At 63.7% G+C, this 13,711-nt stretch overlaps 1 protein-coding gene across 2 annotated transcripts in view; it reads right to left on the reverse strand.

Moving 5' to 3' along the window:
• RASGRF1 (Ras protein specific guanine nucleotide releasing factor 1) overlaps positions 1–13,711 on the reverse strand; it is a 100,829-nt gene that overhangs the window by 32,770 nt on the left and 54,348 nt on the right. For both annotated transcript variants that reach the window (XM_045448552.1, XM_045448551.1), the window contains exons 9-13: positions 12,755–12,873; positions 10,935–11,095; positions 7,834–7,897; positions 5,899–6,035; positions 3,727–3,809 (exon numbers count right to left, since the gene is read on the reverse strand). In XM_045448552.1, the coding sequence (XP_045304508.1) occupies positions 3,727–3,809; positions 5,899–6,035; positions 7,834–7,897; positions 10,935–11,095; positions 12,755–12,873 (564 nt within the window). The remainder of the gene's footprint in view (positions 1–3,726; positions 3,810–5,898; positions 6,036–7,833; positions 7,898–10,934; positions 11,096–12,754; positions 12,874–13,711) is intronic.

A 13,711-nucleotide genomic window follows, 5' to 3' on the forward strand; every position in this document is an offset into this window, starting at 1 on the left:
CCTCACAGCGCTTTTGCAAATATTTAATGAAGTCCGTGCCTCATGGGCCCAGAATGCTGTGCAGTGCCCAGCTCATTCGGGAGGTAATCGGGCGTCCCCCCCATGGATGTCACGGGCACTCCTGGGGGCCTTTCTGTCAGGGGTGCAGACGCTGTCCTTTAAGGGCCTTCTTTGGAAATGCCCCTGGGGTTGGAAATATCCACGGATAAGCAAACCGCCTTTATCGAGTGGGGACTGCTTCTCAGGACGAGAAAACACGGGAAACCCACAGAGCCTGGAAAGGCAACGTGGTTTGGAGACCTTCCTGAAGACGCACGAAGGGGACCCTCCAAGGAAACTTTGCCGAAAGGCAGACGCTTTATAAAATCTTGGGTGGGGTTTCGCCACGACTCAGGAAAATGCGTGATAATCTAAGATGAGAAAGATTTCCTGGAAGCAAGAGAGAACACTGCTGAGTCCAAGGAGAGAGCAGACTGGGTGCTCGGAAATCAGCCAAGCGATGCGCTCGGTCTCTCCCGGCTCAGACCGCTGCTAAGGGCTAAAGCAGCGAGAGAGGGCGTCAGGCACACGAGGGGACAGAGAGGCACCCGGCTCGGAAGGAGGGAAGACGCGGACAGGAGACCGTGTCTGCAGGTGGGAAGGGCTCAGCCTGGGGCTGGGGGGCTCCCGCACGGCCGGCCGACACCTCACGCGTCCCGGAGTGCCTAGCACGGGCCTGGCACCCTAATGGGGGCTGCCGGGCCCCTCGGGCAGCTGTTTGCTTCTAGCACTTTCTTTCTGGGCTCCTTCTGCCACTGCATGGGTAGAGAAGGCTAGAAACCCCCTCCTTTCCCCCTTCTCCTCTGAAACTGGCCATCACTGCTGGTTACAGGGTCTCCGTTCACCCTGACTTCAGCTCCCCATCTGTAAAGTGGGCGAGTCCAGTAAAGACGCACCGATTCTGATGATTCCTTCGCAGGCCATGTGCCAGATGTCTGCCCCTGTGAGAAGGGGTCTTCAGCCCCTCCCAGCGTGAGCACGTCCTGACCTCGTACCCCACACTTCTTGGTGAGATTCCAGTGCATCACCCCCCTTCCCGGGAGGGCGCTCACCTTGAGTCCACCCGTCCTGGAGGCCACCTGCTGGGGCCGAGCTGTAGTGCCCGGGAGTCGGGGCTGAAGCAGTGGGACCCCTCAGCTCTCTGCGTGGCTGTGGACCCCCCTCTCCTGTGTCCACCAGCAGCCACACAACCAGAGGGCCCGAACTTCCTGCCTCTTTGTCCCGCAGACCCCAAGTCAGGACCCTCCTGACTCACAGTCCGATGTGGGGACCGTGCCAGAAACTCAGGCTTGTGTGGGACATACACGGGGACTGTCCCCTGGCCACCACGGATCCCCACTCACTTCCTGCCAGAGTGGCAGCTGGGGGAGCCCGTCCCCACCCGGGGCAGCTGTAAGAGCCACAGAGGAAATCCCGACTCCGCCTGTTACCTCGCCCCCCATTCGCAGCGCGTGGCTCCGTGTTGTTTACGAAAACCCACCTGTGCTAGAAAACATGAGAAAACACACGAGGAGGGCAGACGAACGAGCAAACAGCGTGCAACATGGTGGGCATACGCTCGCTGAGGATGGAAGGACCGAGCGGGCGCCAGACGCTCACGACACGGTCGGCACGAGGCACAGGAACACTCAGTGTGAACGCCTGGCCACGCCCACTCTGGCTCTTCCCCCCCCCCCCCCCCCCCCCCCAGCCTGGAAACACAGGGTGCCGGACACAGCTCGCGCTCTGCTGGCCCAGGACCCCGCTGTGGGGCCACCTGGGCCGGCTCGTCGCCGACCCGTCGGCAGGGAAGGCTGCTGGGGCCAGGGCAGGACGGTGACACCCTGTAAACCAGGTGCCACACCAGTGGCTCACCGTGTTCGTGTATTTTTTCATTTAGAAAATTAAAAGTAAGTGTTTAGAGACAGAACGTGAGCAAAGGAGGGGCAGGGAGAGAGAGGGAGACGCAGAATCCGAAGCAGCTCCGGGCTCCGAGCCGTCGGCACAGAGCCCGACGCGGGGCTCCAACCCATGAGCCTCGAGATGGTGACCTGAGCCGAAGTCGGACGCTTCACTGACGGAGACCCCAGGTGCCCCCGTGTCTCACTGGGCTTAGAACAGACGCGCTGCGCCATTCGACTGGCTGTGAACGCAGCCGCCACTCCCGCGCAGGCTGCCACCCCCACGACGCGCCCTCTACCCCCCACTCAGCCCCACGGGGTGATTTATCGTCACCCACACACACGGGCCTTCCTGCCTCTGCACCTTCGCTCATGCTGTTCCCTCCTCCCAGAGCGCCCTTCCCCGCCACCACCCTCACGGTCAGCTCTGATGTCCCCTCTTGGGGCGTCTTGCCCACTGCACCAGGTGACATCGCACTAGACGTCTGGCCCCTCCAGCGCCACCCCGACTCCGTCTCTGACTCACGGCGGTGTTTCATCACTTCCCGCGCGCGTCTCTCACTGCAGGGTGAGCACAGAGCACGTCTGATCGCCGCTGCTCCCACGTTCTCGCAGGACCGCCCACCGTGGCCGCTCCCCCTGGAGCCTGGGGGCTGTGTGCCCTCGGCACGTCCCTTCCGTTTGGACGTTCCCTTCACTCTGTCACTATTTTCACCTTCACAGGCGACACCTCGCTCGCTTCTGCAGCCTCAAGAGGCGTCCTGGGCAGACGAGTGGGCTTCCGCTCCGCGTTCAGCCTTGATTCCGCGTGATTTTAATTTGCTCGTGAAAACAGCCCTCCCTTTTGTCTCGTCGCATCAGAGAGCACAGGTTGGGTCAGCAAGCAAGCTGCTGCGCTGGGCCCTCCGAGAGCGGGCTGACGGGGAACGCGGCTCAGGACGCAGGCTCAGGCACACCTGAGCTTCCCCGAGCGGGCCGTCGGAGGCGTCTACACTCACTGCAGGACCACCACCAGCTCTCTGCACGTGAAGGATAAACATGCACGTCCTCGGACCCCCAGCAACACAAATCCAGGAGGTATCGCCATCTCCCGCTTGCGAGAAGCCTGAGCTCGGAAACGTGACGTCACCGTCCGTCGTGACACACGGAGCCAGGGCTGGGGACCGGGATGCTGCCCTCACGTTCACACCTTCCTCGGGCTCCGCCGGCCCCCGCTGTGCCGTCACGGAGCTGAACGCCAACTCCCGGGGTCGCCCGGACGCGCAGCAGACCTTGCGCGCACGACCCCGCCTGGGCTTCCCCGGCCCTGTGCGCACAGAGGCGCCTTCACGCCGGGGCTGAAGCACGCGCCTGAGGCCCCCGGGGCGTCAGGGACCCGCGGGCCGCCGCCAGGACAGGGCAGGAGGAGGGTGAGGCCAGGGGCCGGGGAAGGAGCAGGCCCGGTGGCCAGGGAGGTCGGACGGTGTGGCCTGCGGCCCCCTCGCCCCTGCACCCGCTGAGACAAACACCGCGGCCCCGCGGCCCGTGTTTCTGCAGTGTTCTCATTTCGTAATTAGAAGAAGAAAAATAGCCACTTGAGAAAAAAAACAAAGGCAGCACAAAGCTTCACCTGTGCCGTCGTTTAAACAGCCTGCCGCGAAAATCCACGTTTTATGAAACAGAAACTAAGCCAAAGCCATCATCCAAACAGACGTTAAGTCAAAACCAACAAGCAGGCAGACACCCCCAAACCGTACAGACGCGGCCCAGCACCCCGGGGAGGCCCTGCTGCTGCCCGGGCCGCGAGCAGGCTCTGGCGGGCACTTACTTGATCATCTGCGGCACGGTGACCTTGGAATTCTCCTCAAACGCGTTCATCATGAGGCCGTTGCAGCGGATGTTGTCCACACACTGGAATCAGGGAGGCCCAGGGTCAGGGCCCGGCCGCCGCCGAGGGGGCGGCCGGCGTGCCCAGCCTGACGCGGGGTCCTCGCGCGCCTGAGGGTGTCGTCCAGGCACGGGCGGGTGGGGCACAGCCTTCCTTCGTCGCGTCTGGAGGTCAGCTCCCCTTCCTTGACCTTTGGGGGACTGCCTGACCTCGCTGGGCCTCCTGTCCCTGACTTCAAAGCGGGGACAATGACTCCTACGCAGCCAGATTGTTCGCAAGAGGAGGCGCCTGATCTGGAGGGTCTGTCGCTGACCTCTGGGGTCTAGCGTGAAGGGCGAGGTCAGAGCCACGGTCGTCGGGGCCCCCCTGCCGGAGGCTGGCCCCCTACGCCCCTGAGTGCGCATGCTGTCCTGCACCCCGGGTCCTCCATCCACCCTCGGCCAATGCTCTGAGGCCGCGGGCGGTTCCGTGGCCAAGCTCCCACCTCGGGCAGGGGGTGGTTAGGCTGCCTGCACAGGGGAAGACGCACTGACCTTTCAGCCTCCGGAAAATTCAAATCCATATTCTGTTTTGAAGAAGCAGCCCCCCCCCAAATGAAAACACCTCTTTTCCGGGGGAGAGGGGGCGGGGAGGACTTTTTCCCTTCTCACTGCCCCCCTCCCCGAAACCTTCACATCTTTGCCATGGGAGGGTTTCCTCTCGGTTCAGAATCTCCTGGTTTTGAGGATGTGTGTGTGGAGGGGGCTCAAAGTCACCAGAAAGTTGGGAGAGGCTGGCACAGCAGGGACGGCCCTGCCCCGTGCTGGGGACCAGCGTCCGGTCAAGGCTGGGCCCCCAGATCTTTGGGGGGACTTTTATTTTTAAAAGTTTTAAATATTTATTTGTTTTTGAGAGAGAGAACACAGTGTGAGCAGGGGAGGGGCAGAGAGAGAGCGAGACAGAATCCGAAGCAGGCTCCAGGCTCTAAGCTGTCAGCACAGAGCCAGACGTGGGGCTCGAACCCACGAACCAAGAGATCATGACCTGAGCCGAAGTCGGAGGCTTAACTAATAGCGCCCCCGGAGGTGGGCGGGGGGGCGGGACTTTCAGAGGAAGGTTCCTGTTCCCTGCGCTGCCCGGCCCAGTGTCTCCACCCCGCTGCTCTTAGGCTTCTTCACCTCTGCCTCTGCCAGCAACACCAAAACTCGGGGCGCCTGGCTGTGGACAGAGCTCCCCAGAGGCGTGAGGGGGCCCGGGGATGGGCTGGGGGCCCTGACGCCTGCTGGGATCAGCACTCTTTCCTAGTGTCTGGTTTTCCGGGTTTCTCTGGGGCACACTGCGCTCCCAGAAAGAGCACACATCTACCACATGGTATGTCCTGCCTCGTTCTTCCGGCATTTCCGGACGGGCAGCAGGCCAGGGAGCTGGGGGAGCGGATGGTCGGGGGCGGGGGGCCAGCATTAAAGAGAGCGGATCCCCAGCTTTGCCGTCCACTGCTCCCTCAGTCCACAGAGGGCAGGCTGCAGGCAGACGGCCGGGGAGGGGTTCCTGGCTGCGGGGAGGGGCTTACTAACCCACCACCTGTCCTGGAGCCCAGGGCGCAGACAGCCTCTTCCAGACTCCCATGTCCCAGACTCCCTGTCTGACTTCCAGGCAGACTCTGCCTGGTCTCACAGGAGTCAGTGGCTTGCCGGCTCTGCTCACCCCTCCCTGGAAAGCCTGCGTTTTCCCTGCCTGCTGTGCTCACGGCCCTAACGCTTGGGCAGGCCCGATGGAGGCCGGGGCGCTCTGTGTAGCTGACCCGAGGCCGTGCGGGGCCTTTCCCCTCTCTCTGTGGTCTCCAGCACCCCTGGGCTTAGGATGCTCAGACTTTTCTTGCTTACCAATGGCCCGTGGCAGGTGCTAAAATGCTCTTGCATCTGGTAAGTCTGCTGGGGCCTGGGGGCAGCTCAAAAACCCGGACTTTTAAAAATCACCGTAGTATGAGATGCAGGTGCCAAGGGTTCTCCTCCCACTCTGCCAACGTGAGGGCAGCGCTTGGAGGGAACTTGTGTCTTTTCCTTGAGCACGTGGAGCCCGTCCCCCCCACACCCTCCTCCCCTGCCACTCCCAGGAACAGGTGACCCTGCTCACCTGGCTGATGTCACTGGTCCACGCCGCCTTCTCCTGTCTGGACGAGGCCACCAGGATGACCGTGAAAGGCGGGGAATCCTTGGGCTCCACTCCAATCTTAAAATCCAAGTGGTCTATGTCTTGGCTGGACCCTTTGGCTTCCGGTTGGCAAAACACAGAGTTAGCATGAGTGGGGTCTCTCTGAGTCGGGAAACCTCTGACAAGGCCCTGTCTGTCTTACCCCCTGGAGGACAGTGGTGGTGGAGGGAGCGGGCACCCGGCCACTCGCTGCATCAGACATTCTCCCCTGCACTCCCGGGGGGAGGGGAGCCCCCTCGAGACGGACAAAGCAAGGACCTGGGCTGAGAAGCAGCTTACAACACGTGGGCGGTCCGGCAACAGAGCTGTGGGCACCCCCCTGCCCTCGTCACATCTCGGGGTAGCTGAGGTCACGAGTGATAACGTCCTGGAGACCCCCCGCAGGGCGGCAGCGAGGCCAGGACGAGAACGGCCTCGGGGCCGGGCCCTCCCGCCATCCCAGGGTGGTACCAGGCGGGGCTGGATGGGGAACTTCAGATCTCGCACTTTCACGGCCCCAACCAGACACTGAGCTCGGTGTGGGCCTCCCCAAGAGCAAAGCGCCTTCTCTGCATTTTCGTTACTGTTCTCCACCTGGGAGCTTCCTTCAAGTCTTGGGAGCTGGAAGACCGAGCTCACAGTTTAGGGTGCCTTCACTGTGCCCTCGTGAACCGGGGAACCACTTGGCGGAACGACGCAGAAGCCCGGCTCTGTCCTGCGGTCACTACGCGGCCGTGGGGGCGCCCTTCCCGCCCCAGACGCGGACGCCCCCGTGCACGTCCAGAGACCATGTGGTGTCTCTGGGGCCCCTGTCCCTTCCAGTCGGGACCCTCCAGGATTTCAGGGTTTCCTGCTGGGCACAGGGGAGCCTGTTCCGTGTGGTGACGCGGGGAGGGGATGCCGGCGGGTCCTCTGAGAAGCGGGGCGCCCGCCTGTGAGCGAGGGTGCCGAGGGAGGCTGCACAGCGCAGGGCCTCTACCTCCCTTGGCCCCGGAGGGAAAGTGGCTTTGGGGCCTGACCACTGCACTGAAGCCTGGGCTTTCCCGTGGCCCAGACGAGGCCACGACTGGAGAAGGTTCCATGGCCAAGGACGCTCCAGACAGACCAAGCCTATGCTTCCCGTGGGGGTTGCCTGGCTCGGCTCCAGTGGACGTGCAGGGAAGGCACAGAGCCCTGCCACCGGGGCTGACCGGGGGCACGGGCCTGAGTGTGTGTGGACGAGGCTCCCGGCGCCTGGCAGATCCCCAGCCCGAGTCCCGGGCCCGGACCAGGATCCAAGGTGGCTCAGCCCTGTTCCGGGGCACCCCAGTCTGGGGAAGGGTGAAGACACAGGGTCCTGTGCCCCGGGGGGGGGGGCAGTGAAGGGACACGAGGACCAACCTTAGCCCAATCAAGTGACACTAGTGACCCCCCGCCCCCCCGTAACTGAAAACAATGACCCCGTCCCCCAGGGATGCCGGGGAGGGAAATCCCACAGAGCCCTTTCCCCACTGCCGGGGCAACCCCCCTTGGGTCCCCCCCTGCTGGTGTCACATGTCCCCGCACTTCCCACTAGAGCACAGAGCAGGCCCAGGGCCTCTCCGGCCTCTCGTGCGTGGCGCCCACGGACCTGTGCGTGGGGGTGCTCGGTGGACCCGTGCGTGGCACCCGTGGACGTGCTCGGTAGAGCGCAGTGACCCCAGACTGAACGGCGCCAACCACTCAGGGGGCCCGAAGAGTGTGGGAGGAACAGGGAAGCGGACCAAGGCCCTCCCACTGCGGGCCCGGCTTCCCTGGGTCCAAGAGCGGGACGTCCCCCGCGACACGGCAGGTCTGGGGTGGGTGAGAGTCTGTGGGGGCGGCCGTGCCCACGGGCACGCGTGCGGCCCCCAGCCCTACCTTCTTCCTCCGTGCTCTCTGGGTCCTCCAGCAAGGTACAGTCGATGAGGGAGATGACCCCGTTCTGAAAGACAGCAGGGCCACCTCGAGTCACCAGGACACGGGCCGGTGAAGGGCCCCGGGACTGGGGCGTGGCACGGCCATACAAGTGCGAGGCTGTGTGCATCACGTTCCGCGCGGGCACTCTGGTTCCCACGCGGAAGGACGTGCTCTTCGCATCGGGGCCCCCACGAAGCAGATCAGGCGGGACTGTCTCGGGGGCTTTCCAGGGACGAGGGTCAAGGGTGGGTGGGGCGGGGGCTGCGGCATCCCCGATTCCGGGCTGAGACTCCACGTCTGCAGCCTGGACAGGGGTTTACCGGACTCCGCACACGTCTCGTTCTGATTTTACAGATGAGGAGACGAGATCGGAGACGGGGATCACGCCTGAGGTCACCTGGACCCTTAGAGCTGGGGTCGCAACCTACTGGTTGCCCGTTATCGGGGGCATCTGGGTCCTTGAGAGTGGGAGCACCTCCGGGCATCGGATGCCCCAGCACCGTGGTGAACAGGGACCACAGCCGCGGGTGCAGGCTACCGACGCCCCCCCCCTCCCCCTGGGGCTGAGGTCCACTCCCCTCCCTGCCAAGTGCGGGCCAGACTCGGTCACCTGTGTCTCAGATGCTGTGCGCCTGTGGGAGCCACAGCCCCCTGCTTGCTCTGCGGGGGTCCCTGGGACCACGTATTCTGGGGGAGGCACAGCAGGAAGGCTGGTACAGTGGGAGAGCTCAGCCTGGACGCCAGCTCGAGAGACCCCGGGCCCCACCCGCCCAGCCGGGGGCTCCAGGCCTCCTCACTCAGAAGCTGAGACCTTGGATGTGGGTAATTTGTCCCACGGGGCGGATAAGTGGGTAAGTAACGTAATAACTGATGGCGACAGAGACGCTGGCCACACATTCAATCTACACGCAGGCGTTTGCAGGGACGGCAGCCCGGGGGGCAGCGGGGCTGGAGGGGGCATCGGGGTGTCCCCAATCCTGGGTTCTGCTTCTCGCTTTGCTGCTCGGTGGCCTCGGGCGAGCCCCGGGCTTGACCATCGGTAAAGCCCCATCGAGCCCTGACGTGCTCTTCCTTCTGGAAGACCTTGGGGTAGTTTCACAGCTTCACTTTGAGCCTGTAGTTCAAGGACACAGACTCTGGAGCCAGACTGCCGGCCCGGGACCCAGTCCCCGCTCTGCCGCTTGCGGGCTTCTAGACGCCTCAGGTCCTTTATCCGTAAAACGGGGAAGTAACCGTATTGGCTTCGGCGGGTCGTTCCAAGAGTTGAGTGTGCGCACTTGGGGAGCGCCTGGCCCACGGTAACGCTTACGCAAGGGCTCGCTACCGCGAGTATCGTTACAAGTTCAGGACCACGTAACTGAAAGTGACGATGGCGGTTACCCGCCAAGCAGGTACTGCGTCCCAGGCACCACGCCACGGCATCCCCGAGGGACGCGTCTTCACCCCCATCGCGCAGATGGATTAACCGAGGCCTGGTGACACACCTGCTGGCAGGAGCGGGTGCTGGGACTTGACGAGCATCTCCGTGCTCCTTATGAGAAAAGCCCGAACAAACACCCCCAACCAAAATACGACAAGGCTGACAAAGGTAAAGACACGTGCTTTCAGGCAGTGTCTCCAGTTCGACCTGCCCCGCTGACCCCCGCCGGCAGGAAACGTCCCCCCAGCCCGACAGAGATCCTCAGCCGAGACTCCGGAGCTAACGGCTCCAGAGAGCTCTCCCTGACCCGGAATTCGGTCGAAACTGGAGCGTTCGCCGTAAGCTGACTTCCCCTCGTGCAGCCAAACGGCCGATTTGTGCACGTGTCAACATAAGCGGTGCGTTCCCCGCAGCCACAGCATCTCGTAGCGTCTCTGTGCATTCTGGGCCAGGCATCCCGGGTCTGGAAGAGCGGCTTGCCCGAGGCTCTGGCTCAATCGAGGGCACCTTCCGGCCTTTTCTAGGCCGCCACTGCGTGTTCAGACCCGAGACCCTCCGAAGCGCGCTTCTCTGGGAGACCGCGGTTCACAGGTGCTCTGCCTCGACCGGGAAGATGCGCCCCCACCGCCAGCTGCTTGTGCCTCTGCAGGGCCTCTGGTGAGGATGGTCACCCCTGCTTTGCAGACAGGGAACTGAGGGAGAGACGGGCAGGGGCAGTTCTGGGCTGTTCCAGGCTCTCGTGCGTGTGAGAGACTGAGTCGGGGCCAGGTCCTGAACGCGGGGCAGTGAGATAAGCAATGTGCCAAGCTGGGTGCAGGCTGACAGCAGGTGGCACCTGAGTAGCCACGAAGGACAGGAAGGCGGTCTTCCAGGGGAGAAAGAAGGGGACGGCATGAGCCAAGGCCCTGTGGTCTGTGAAGGAGCAGGAGGCGTTTGAGGTGCTGATTCCCCGTCACTTTTGCCCTCTGTGACTACTTAATTGTCCCAGGGAGGCGGAGTGCAGTCCCCCACGACCACACTGTCGAGTTCCCCTCGTTTGGGGAAATTGCAGGGTCAGCACGTCTGTGTGGCGGGTAAGTCTCCCCCTGGGAAAACCACCTCCGCGATCACGGCATCCCCCTGCCAGCGAGCGTTCCCCCTTGCTTTGGGGACGGGCCGATCAGCAGAGTGCGTGCGGTCTCCTGCAGGGCCGCGGGGTCCCGAGCACGGCCCTTCGTGTCTGCTCTCCTGCTGGCACATCGTGCCTGGGATGCCCCGCGAGCCGCTGCGCGTGCCGCTGCGCGAGCTCCTCCTGAGAGGGGGCTCTGGGCGCTGCTCCGGCCTCGGCAGGTGCCGTCCTCCACCTGGCCCCTCACACGCGCGCCTCTCGGCGGTTTGTCTAGACCCCCGGGGCCCTCGGCCCTGGCACCAGCGGTCGGGGGCTCCTCTGGGGGTCCTGACACGCGCTCCCGTGTTCCCCGTGATTTCTCCGGCAGAAAACCCGGCTGTGTCCAGCTCTCTCCGACCCGCCCGTCAGACCAGCACACACGTGTGCACTCTCGTGTGTCTGATCCCTGGCCCGCCGTCTGGGCCCCAGGTCAGGGTCAGCCGGGCCCCCGTGGTGGTGCCCGCCACGAGCCTCTGCAGCCCCCGCAGCCCTCACCTTGGTCAGGTGCAGTTTCCCGCCAGAGCCCCTGGTGCAGATGATGAGATGCTTGGAGAACAGGAAACACTGTCGCTCGCCCTCCTTCTTCAGGGACAGAGACCCCAGGCGGCCCCTGGTGATCTTGCCCTTCTCAGACATGGGCACCTGGATGAGGGAGCCTGTGGGCGGAGGGCAGACCCTGAGCCCCCGTCCCAGAGCCACGCCCGCCGCCGGCCAGCTCTCAGGTGGGTCACGATGCCGGGAGGGGGGGAGTCCCGGGTCCTGGTAGCAGGTGCACCCCGGACGCTCTCTCAGCCCCGTCAGCCAGTCCCGGCAGGACCCCTCGGCCCCCTGCCGGGGCCCCGGCAGGTGGAGGAGCCTCCAGGACAGGTCCCCCGTGGCGGGGATGCAGGGCTGGATGGGGGTGGGGGCAGCACACACGGGGAGCCGGCTCTAGAGCAGAAGGGTCAGCACCAGGCACGGCCCCGCGGCCACGGCAGACACGAGTGCTCAGGCACAGCACGCCGGCCCCGTCCCTGACACCACGTGCGGGAGGCCACTCGCGGGCAGGGCCATCCGGGGGAAGAAGCCACCTGCTGCCCCTGCTCCCGCCCCACACGTCCCTCCTCCCCCTCCTCCCCCTGGGCCTTCCGACGGTCAGGCACCTGCCCGGCCCTCTTCTGCGCTCCCTCCTCGCTCAGCTCGTTACCTGTGGCTCCGAGTGCCGCTCCTTGGCGGGGAAGCCCTTCCTTTCCACCTCGTGAACTCCTGTTTGTGCTTCCCTCCCAGGAAGGCCTGCCCGACTCCCCTCACCCTGCCTCCCGCCCCGTCCGGCGCTGCCTGGAGCCCCGTCCTGCGTCTGTCTCCTCAGGATCCCCTGCACTGTCCGCTCCTGGAGGGGGGACCGGCCTACTCTCTGGGTGTCCCTGGAGCCCAGCATTGGCCCGGCATGAACGAGGCAGGCGCCGGTGCTAGATGCGTGATGAACGAGTGAGAAACGGCTTCTGGTCCCCCCCCCCCCCCCCCGCCTGGTTCCAGGTCCAGCACAGCCCCACGGGAGAGGAAGAAGCACTTTGCTCGGGGAACAGAGCAGATTCCTGGTCTGCAGGGACGCTGCCCGTGCCAAGAGGGGCCGTTCTTTGGCCACCGCAGCGTGGGCCCGGCGCCGCCCAACCAAGGCAGGGTGGACAGGGGAGGGGCATGGGGGTCATACGGGGCCTTAGAGTAAAACTCCAAGCTGAGGACACCTGCAGGGCCAGCTGCCCAGGCTGCAGGAGGTGTGGGCAGCTCTCCCTCTGGCCAGAGAGGCCCAGGGCCGGACGGAGGGACCTCTGAGGCGGGCGAGCACAAGCCGGTCCCCATGGGACGTGGGCTCTGGGTGGGACAACCCTCAGAAGCACCGAGGCCCCAAGGTCCTGGCACCGGCAGCCAGCCCCCCGCCACGCCGGCCCTCAGTGGGGCTGCACCTCCCAGGCGAGGAAAGGGAGCCACCGTGAACGTGACCGTCCCCGAGAGGCCGAGGACACGGGCACTGAGCCACACCGCCTTCCTCGGGGCTGGGAACGCTAGATTCAGGCCTGTCCGCACCTGCCCTCGTCCTCTGCTCCCCAGAACGTGGTGTCCGTGTTCACGGGGACACACGACAGACCGGGCCGCCTGGGAAGGAGTGTGTTCCCCTCTGGGGGAAAGGAACCTGGAGGCCAACGGTGTCTGCGTCTGCAGGTGGGGGTACGACGTCCACAGGCCTCCAGCGGCCCCGAGACACTCAGCAGACATGCCATTTGGAGGTGTCCCTGGGGCTGCCTGGGGCGGGGGAGGGCAGGGCACAGGGGACGTACCTTGTCTCACGAAAGTCTGGCTGGTGTCCAGCAGGATTTCACAGCCTTCGATAATCATGCGCTCGATGGCTAGGTTTTTCCGGATGTTCTCTGTCTCGCTCACTTCGTCATGCATTATCCTGCAGGGACAGGAAATAAGTCAGAGGCAGAAGGAGGGAATGGCCAGGCCTTTGGCAGTCCTAGCAGGAAAGGCCGGCCCTTGGATTCTCTGAGCCTGCAGTCACGAAGGGGGAGAGGGCATGCATTTATCAAGTGCCTGCTGTGTGCAGGACGCTCGACAGGCACGATCTCATTTTATTCTTCTGGAAACCCAAGGAGGCAAATGTTCTTATTTCAGAGAAAAGGAAACGGAGATTAACAATTAGGAAGCAAGTGTGTCTGATCTAAAAGTCTGACCCATGTGGAATAGACGGCAGACTGTGGAGGAAGATGGGAGCATAGCAAACGTCCCTTGTTCACTGTTCCGGCCCATGTGCCCCTGCTGGCCTTATTTCCATCCACAGAACAAACCATGTTCACCTCTGCCTCAGGGCCTTTGCACTTGCTAGTCTTTCCTTTAATGCTCTTTATACGGTTGTTTCCTTAATGTTGTTTGGGTTCTGGACTTAGTTTTGGGGTGCCAGCAACCCAGCTGGCTCAGGGGAAGCCTGACTTGAGTCCACAGGCTCCAGCCCATCGGGGAGGGAAGCAGGACAAGCCGGCCATTATTCTGAGACTCTGGGTGTCTCTCTTGTTTGTCCGGTTCTGACCGCGGTGGCACCCATCCTCTCCAGGAGGTGGCGCCATTTACCTGCTTTTAAATGAGCTTTGCAGAAAAGGGGGCCGTGAGTTTCCGGGGGGTCAGGAAGGTGACGGGTAAGTTTGGGGAGGGGTCTGGAAAAAGCGCCCACGTACTCCAGGAGAGGCACAAAGCCCGTTTTGTCTGATTCCACAACTAGGAAGCCAAGAGGGAAGGTC

The sequence above is a fragment of the Leopardus geoffroyi genome, chromosome B3 (genome assembly GCF_018350155.1).
Source record: "Leopardus geoffroyi isolate Oge1 chromosome B3, O.geoffroyi_Oge1_pat1.0, whole genome shotgun sequence".
Classification (NCBI taxonomy): domain Eukaryota; kingdom Metazoa; phylum Chordata; class Mammalia; order Carnivora; family Felidae; genus Leopardus; species Leopardus geoffroyi.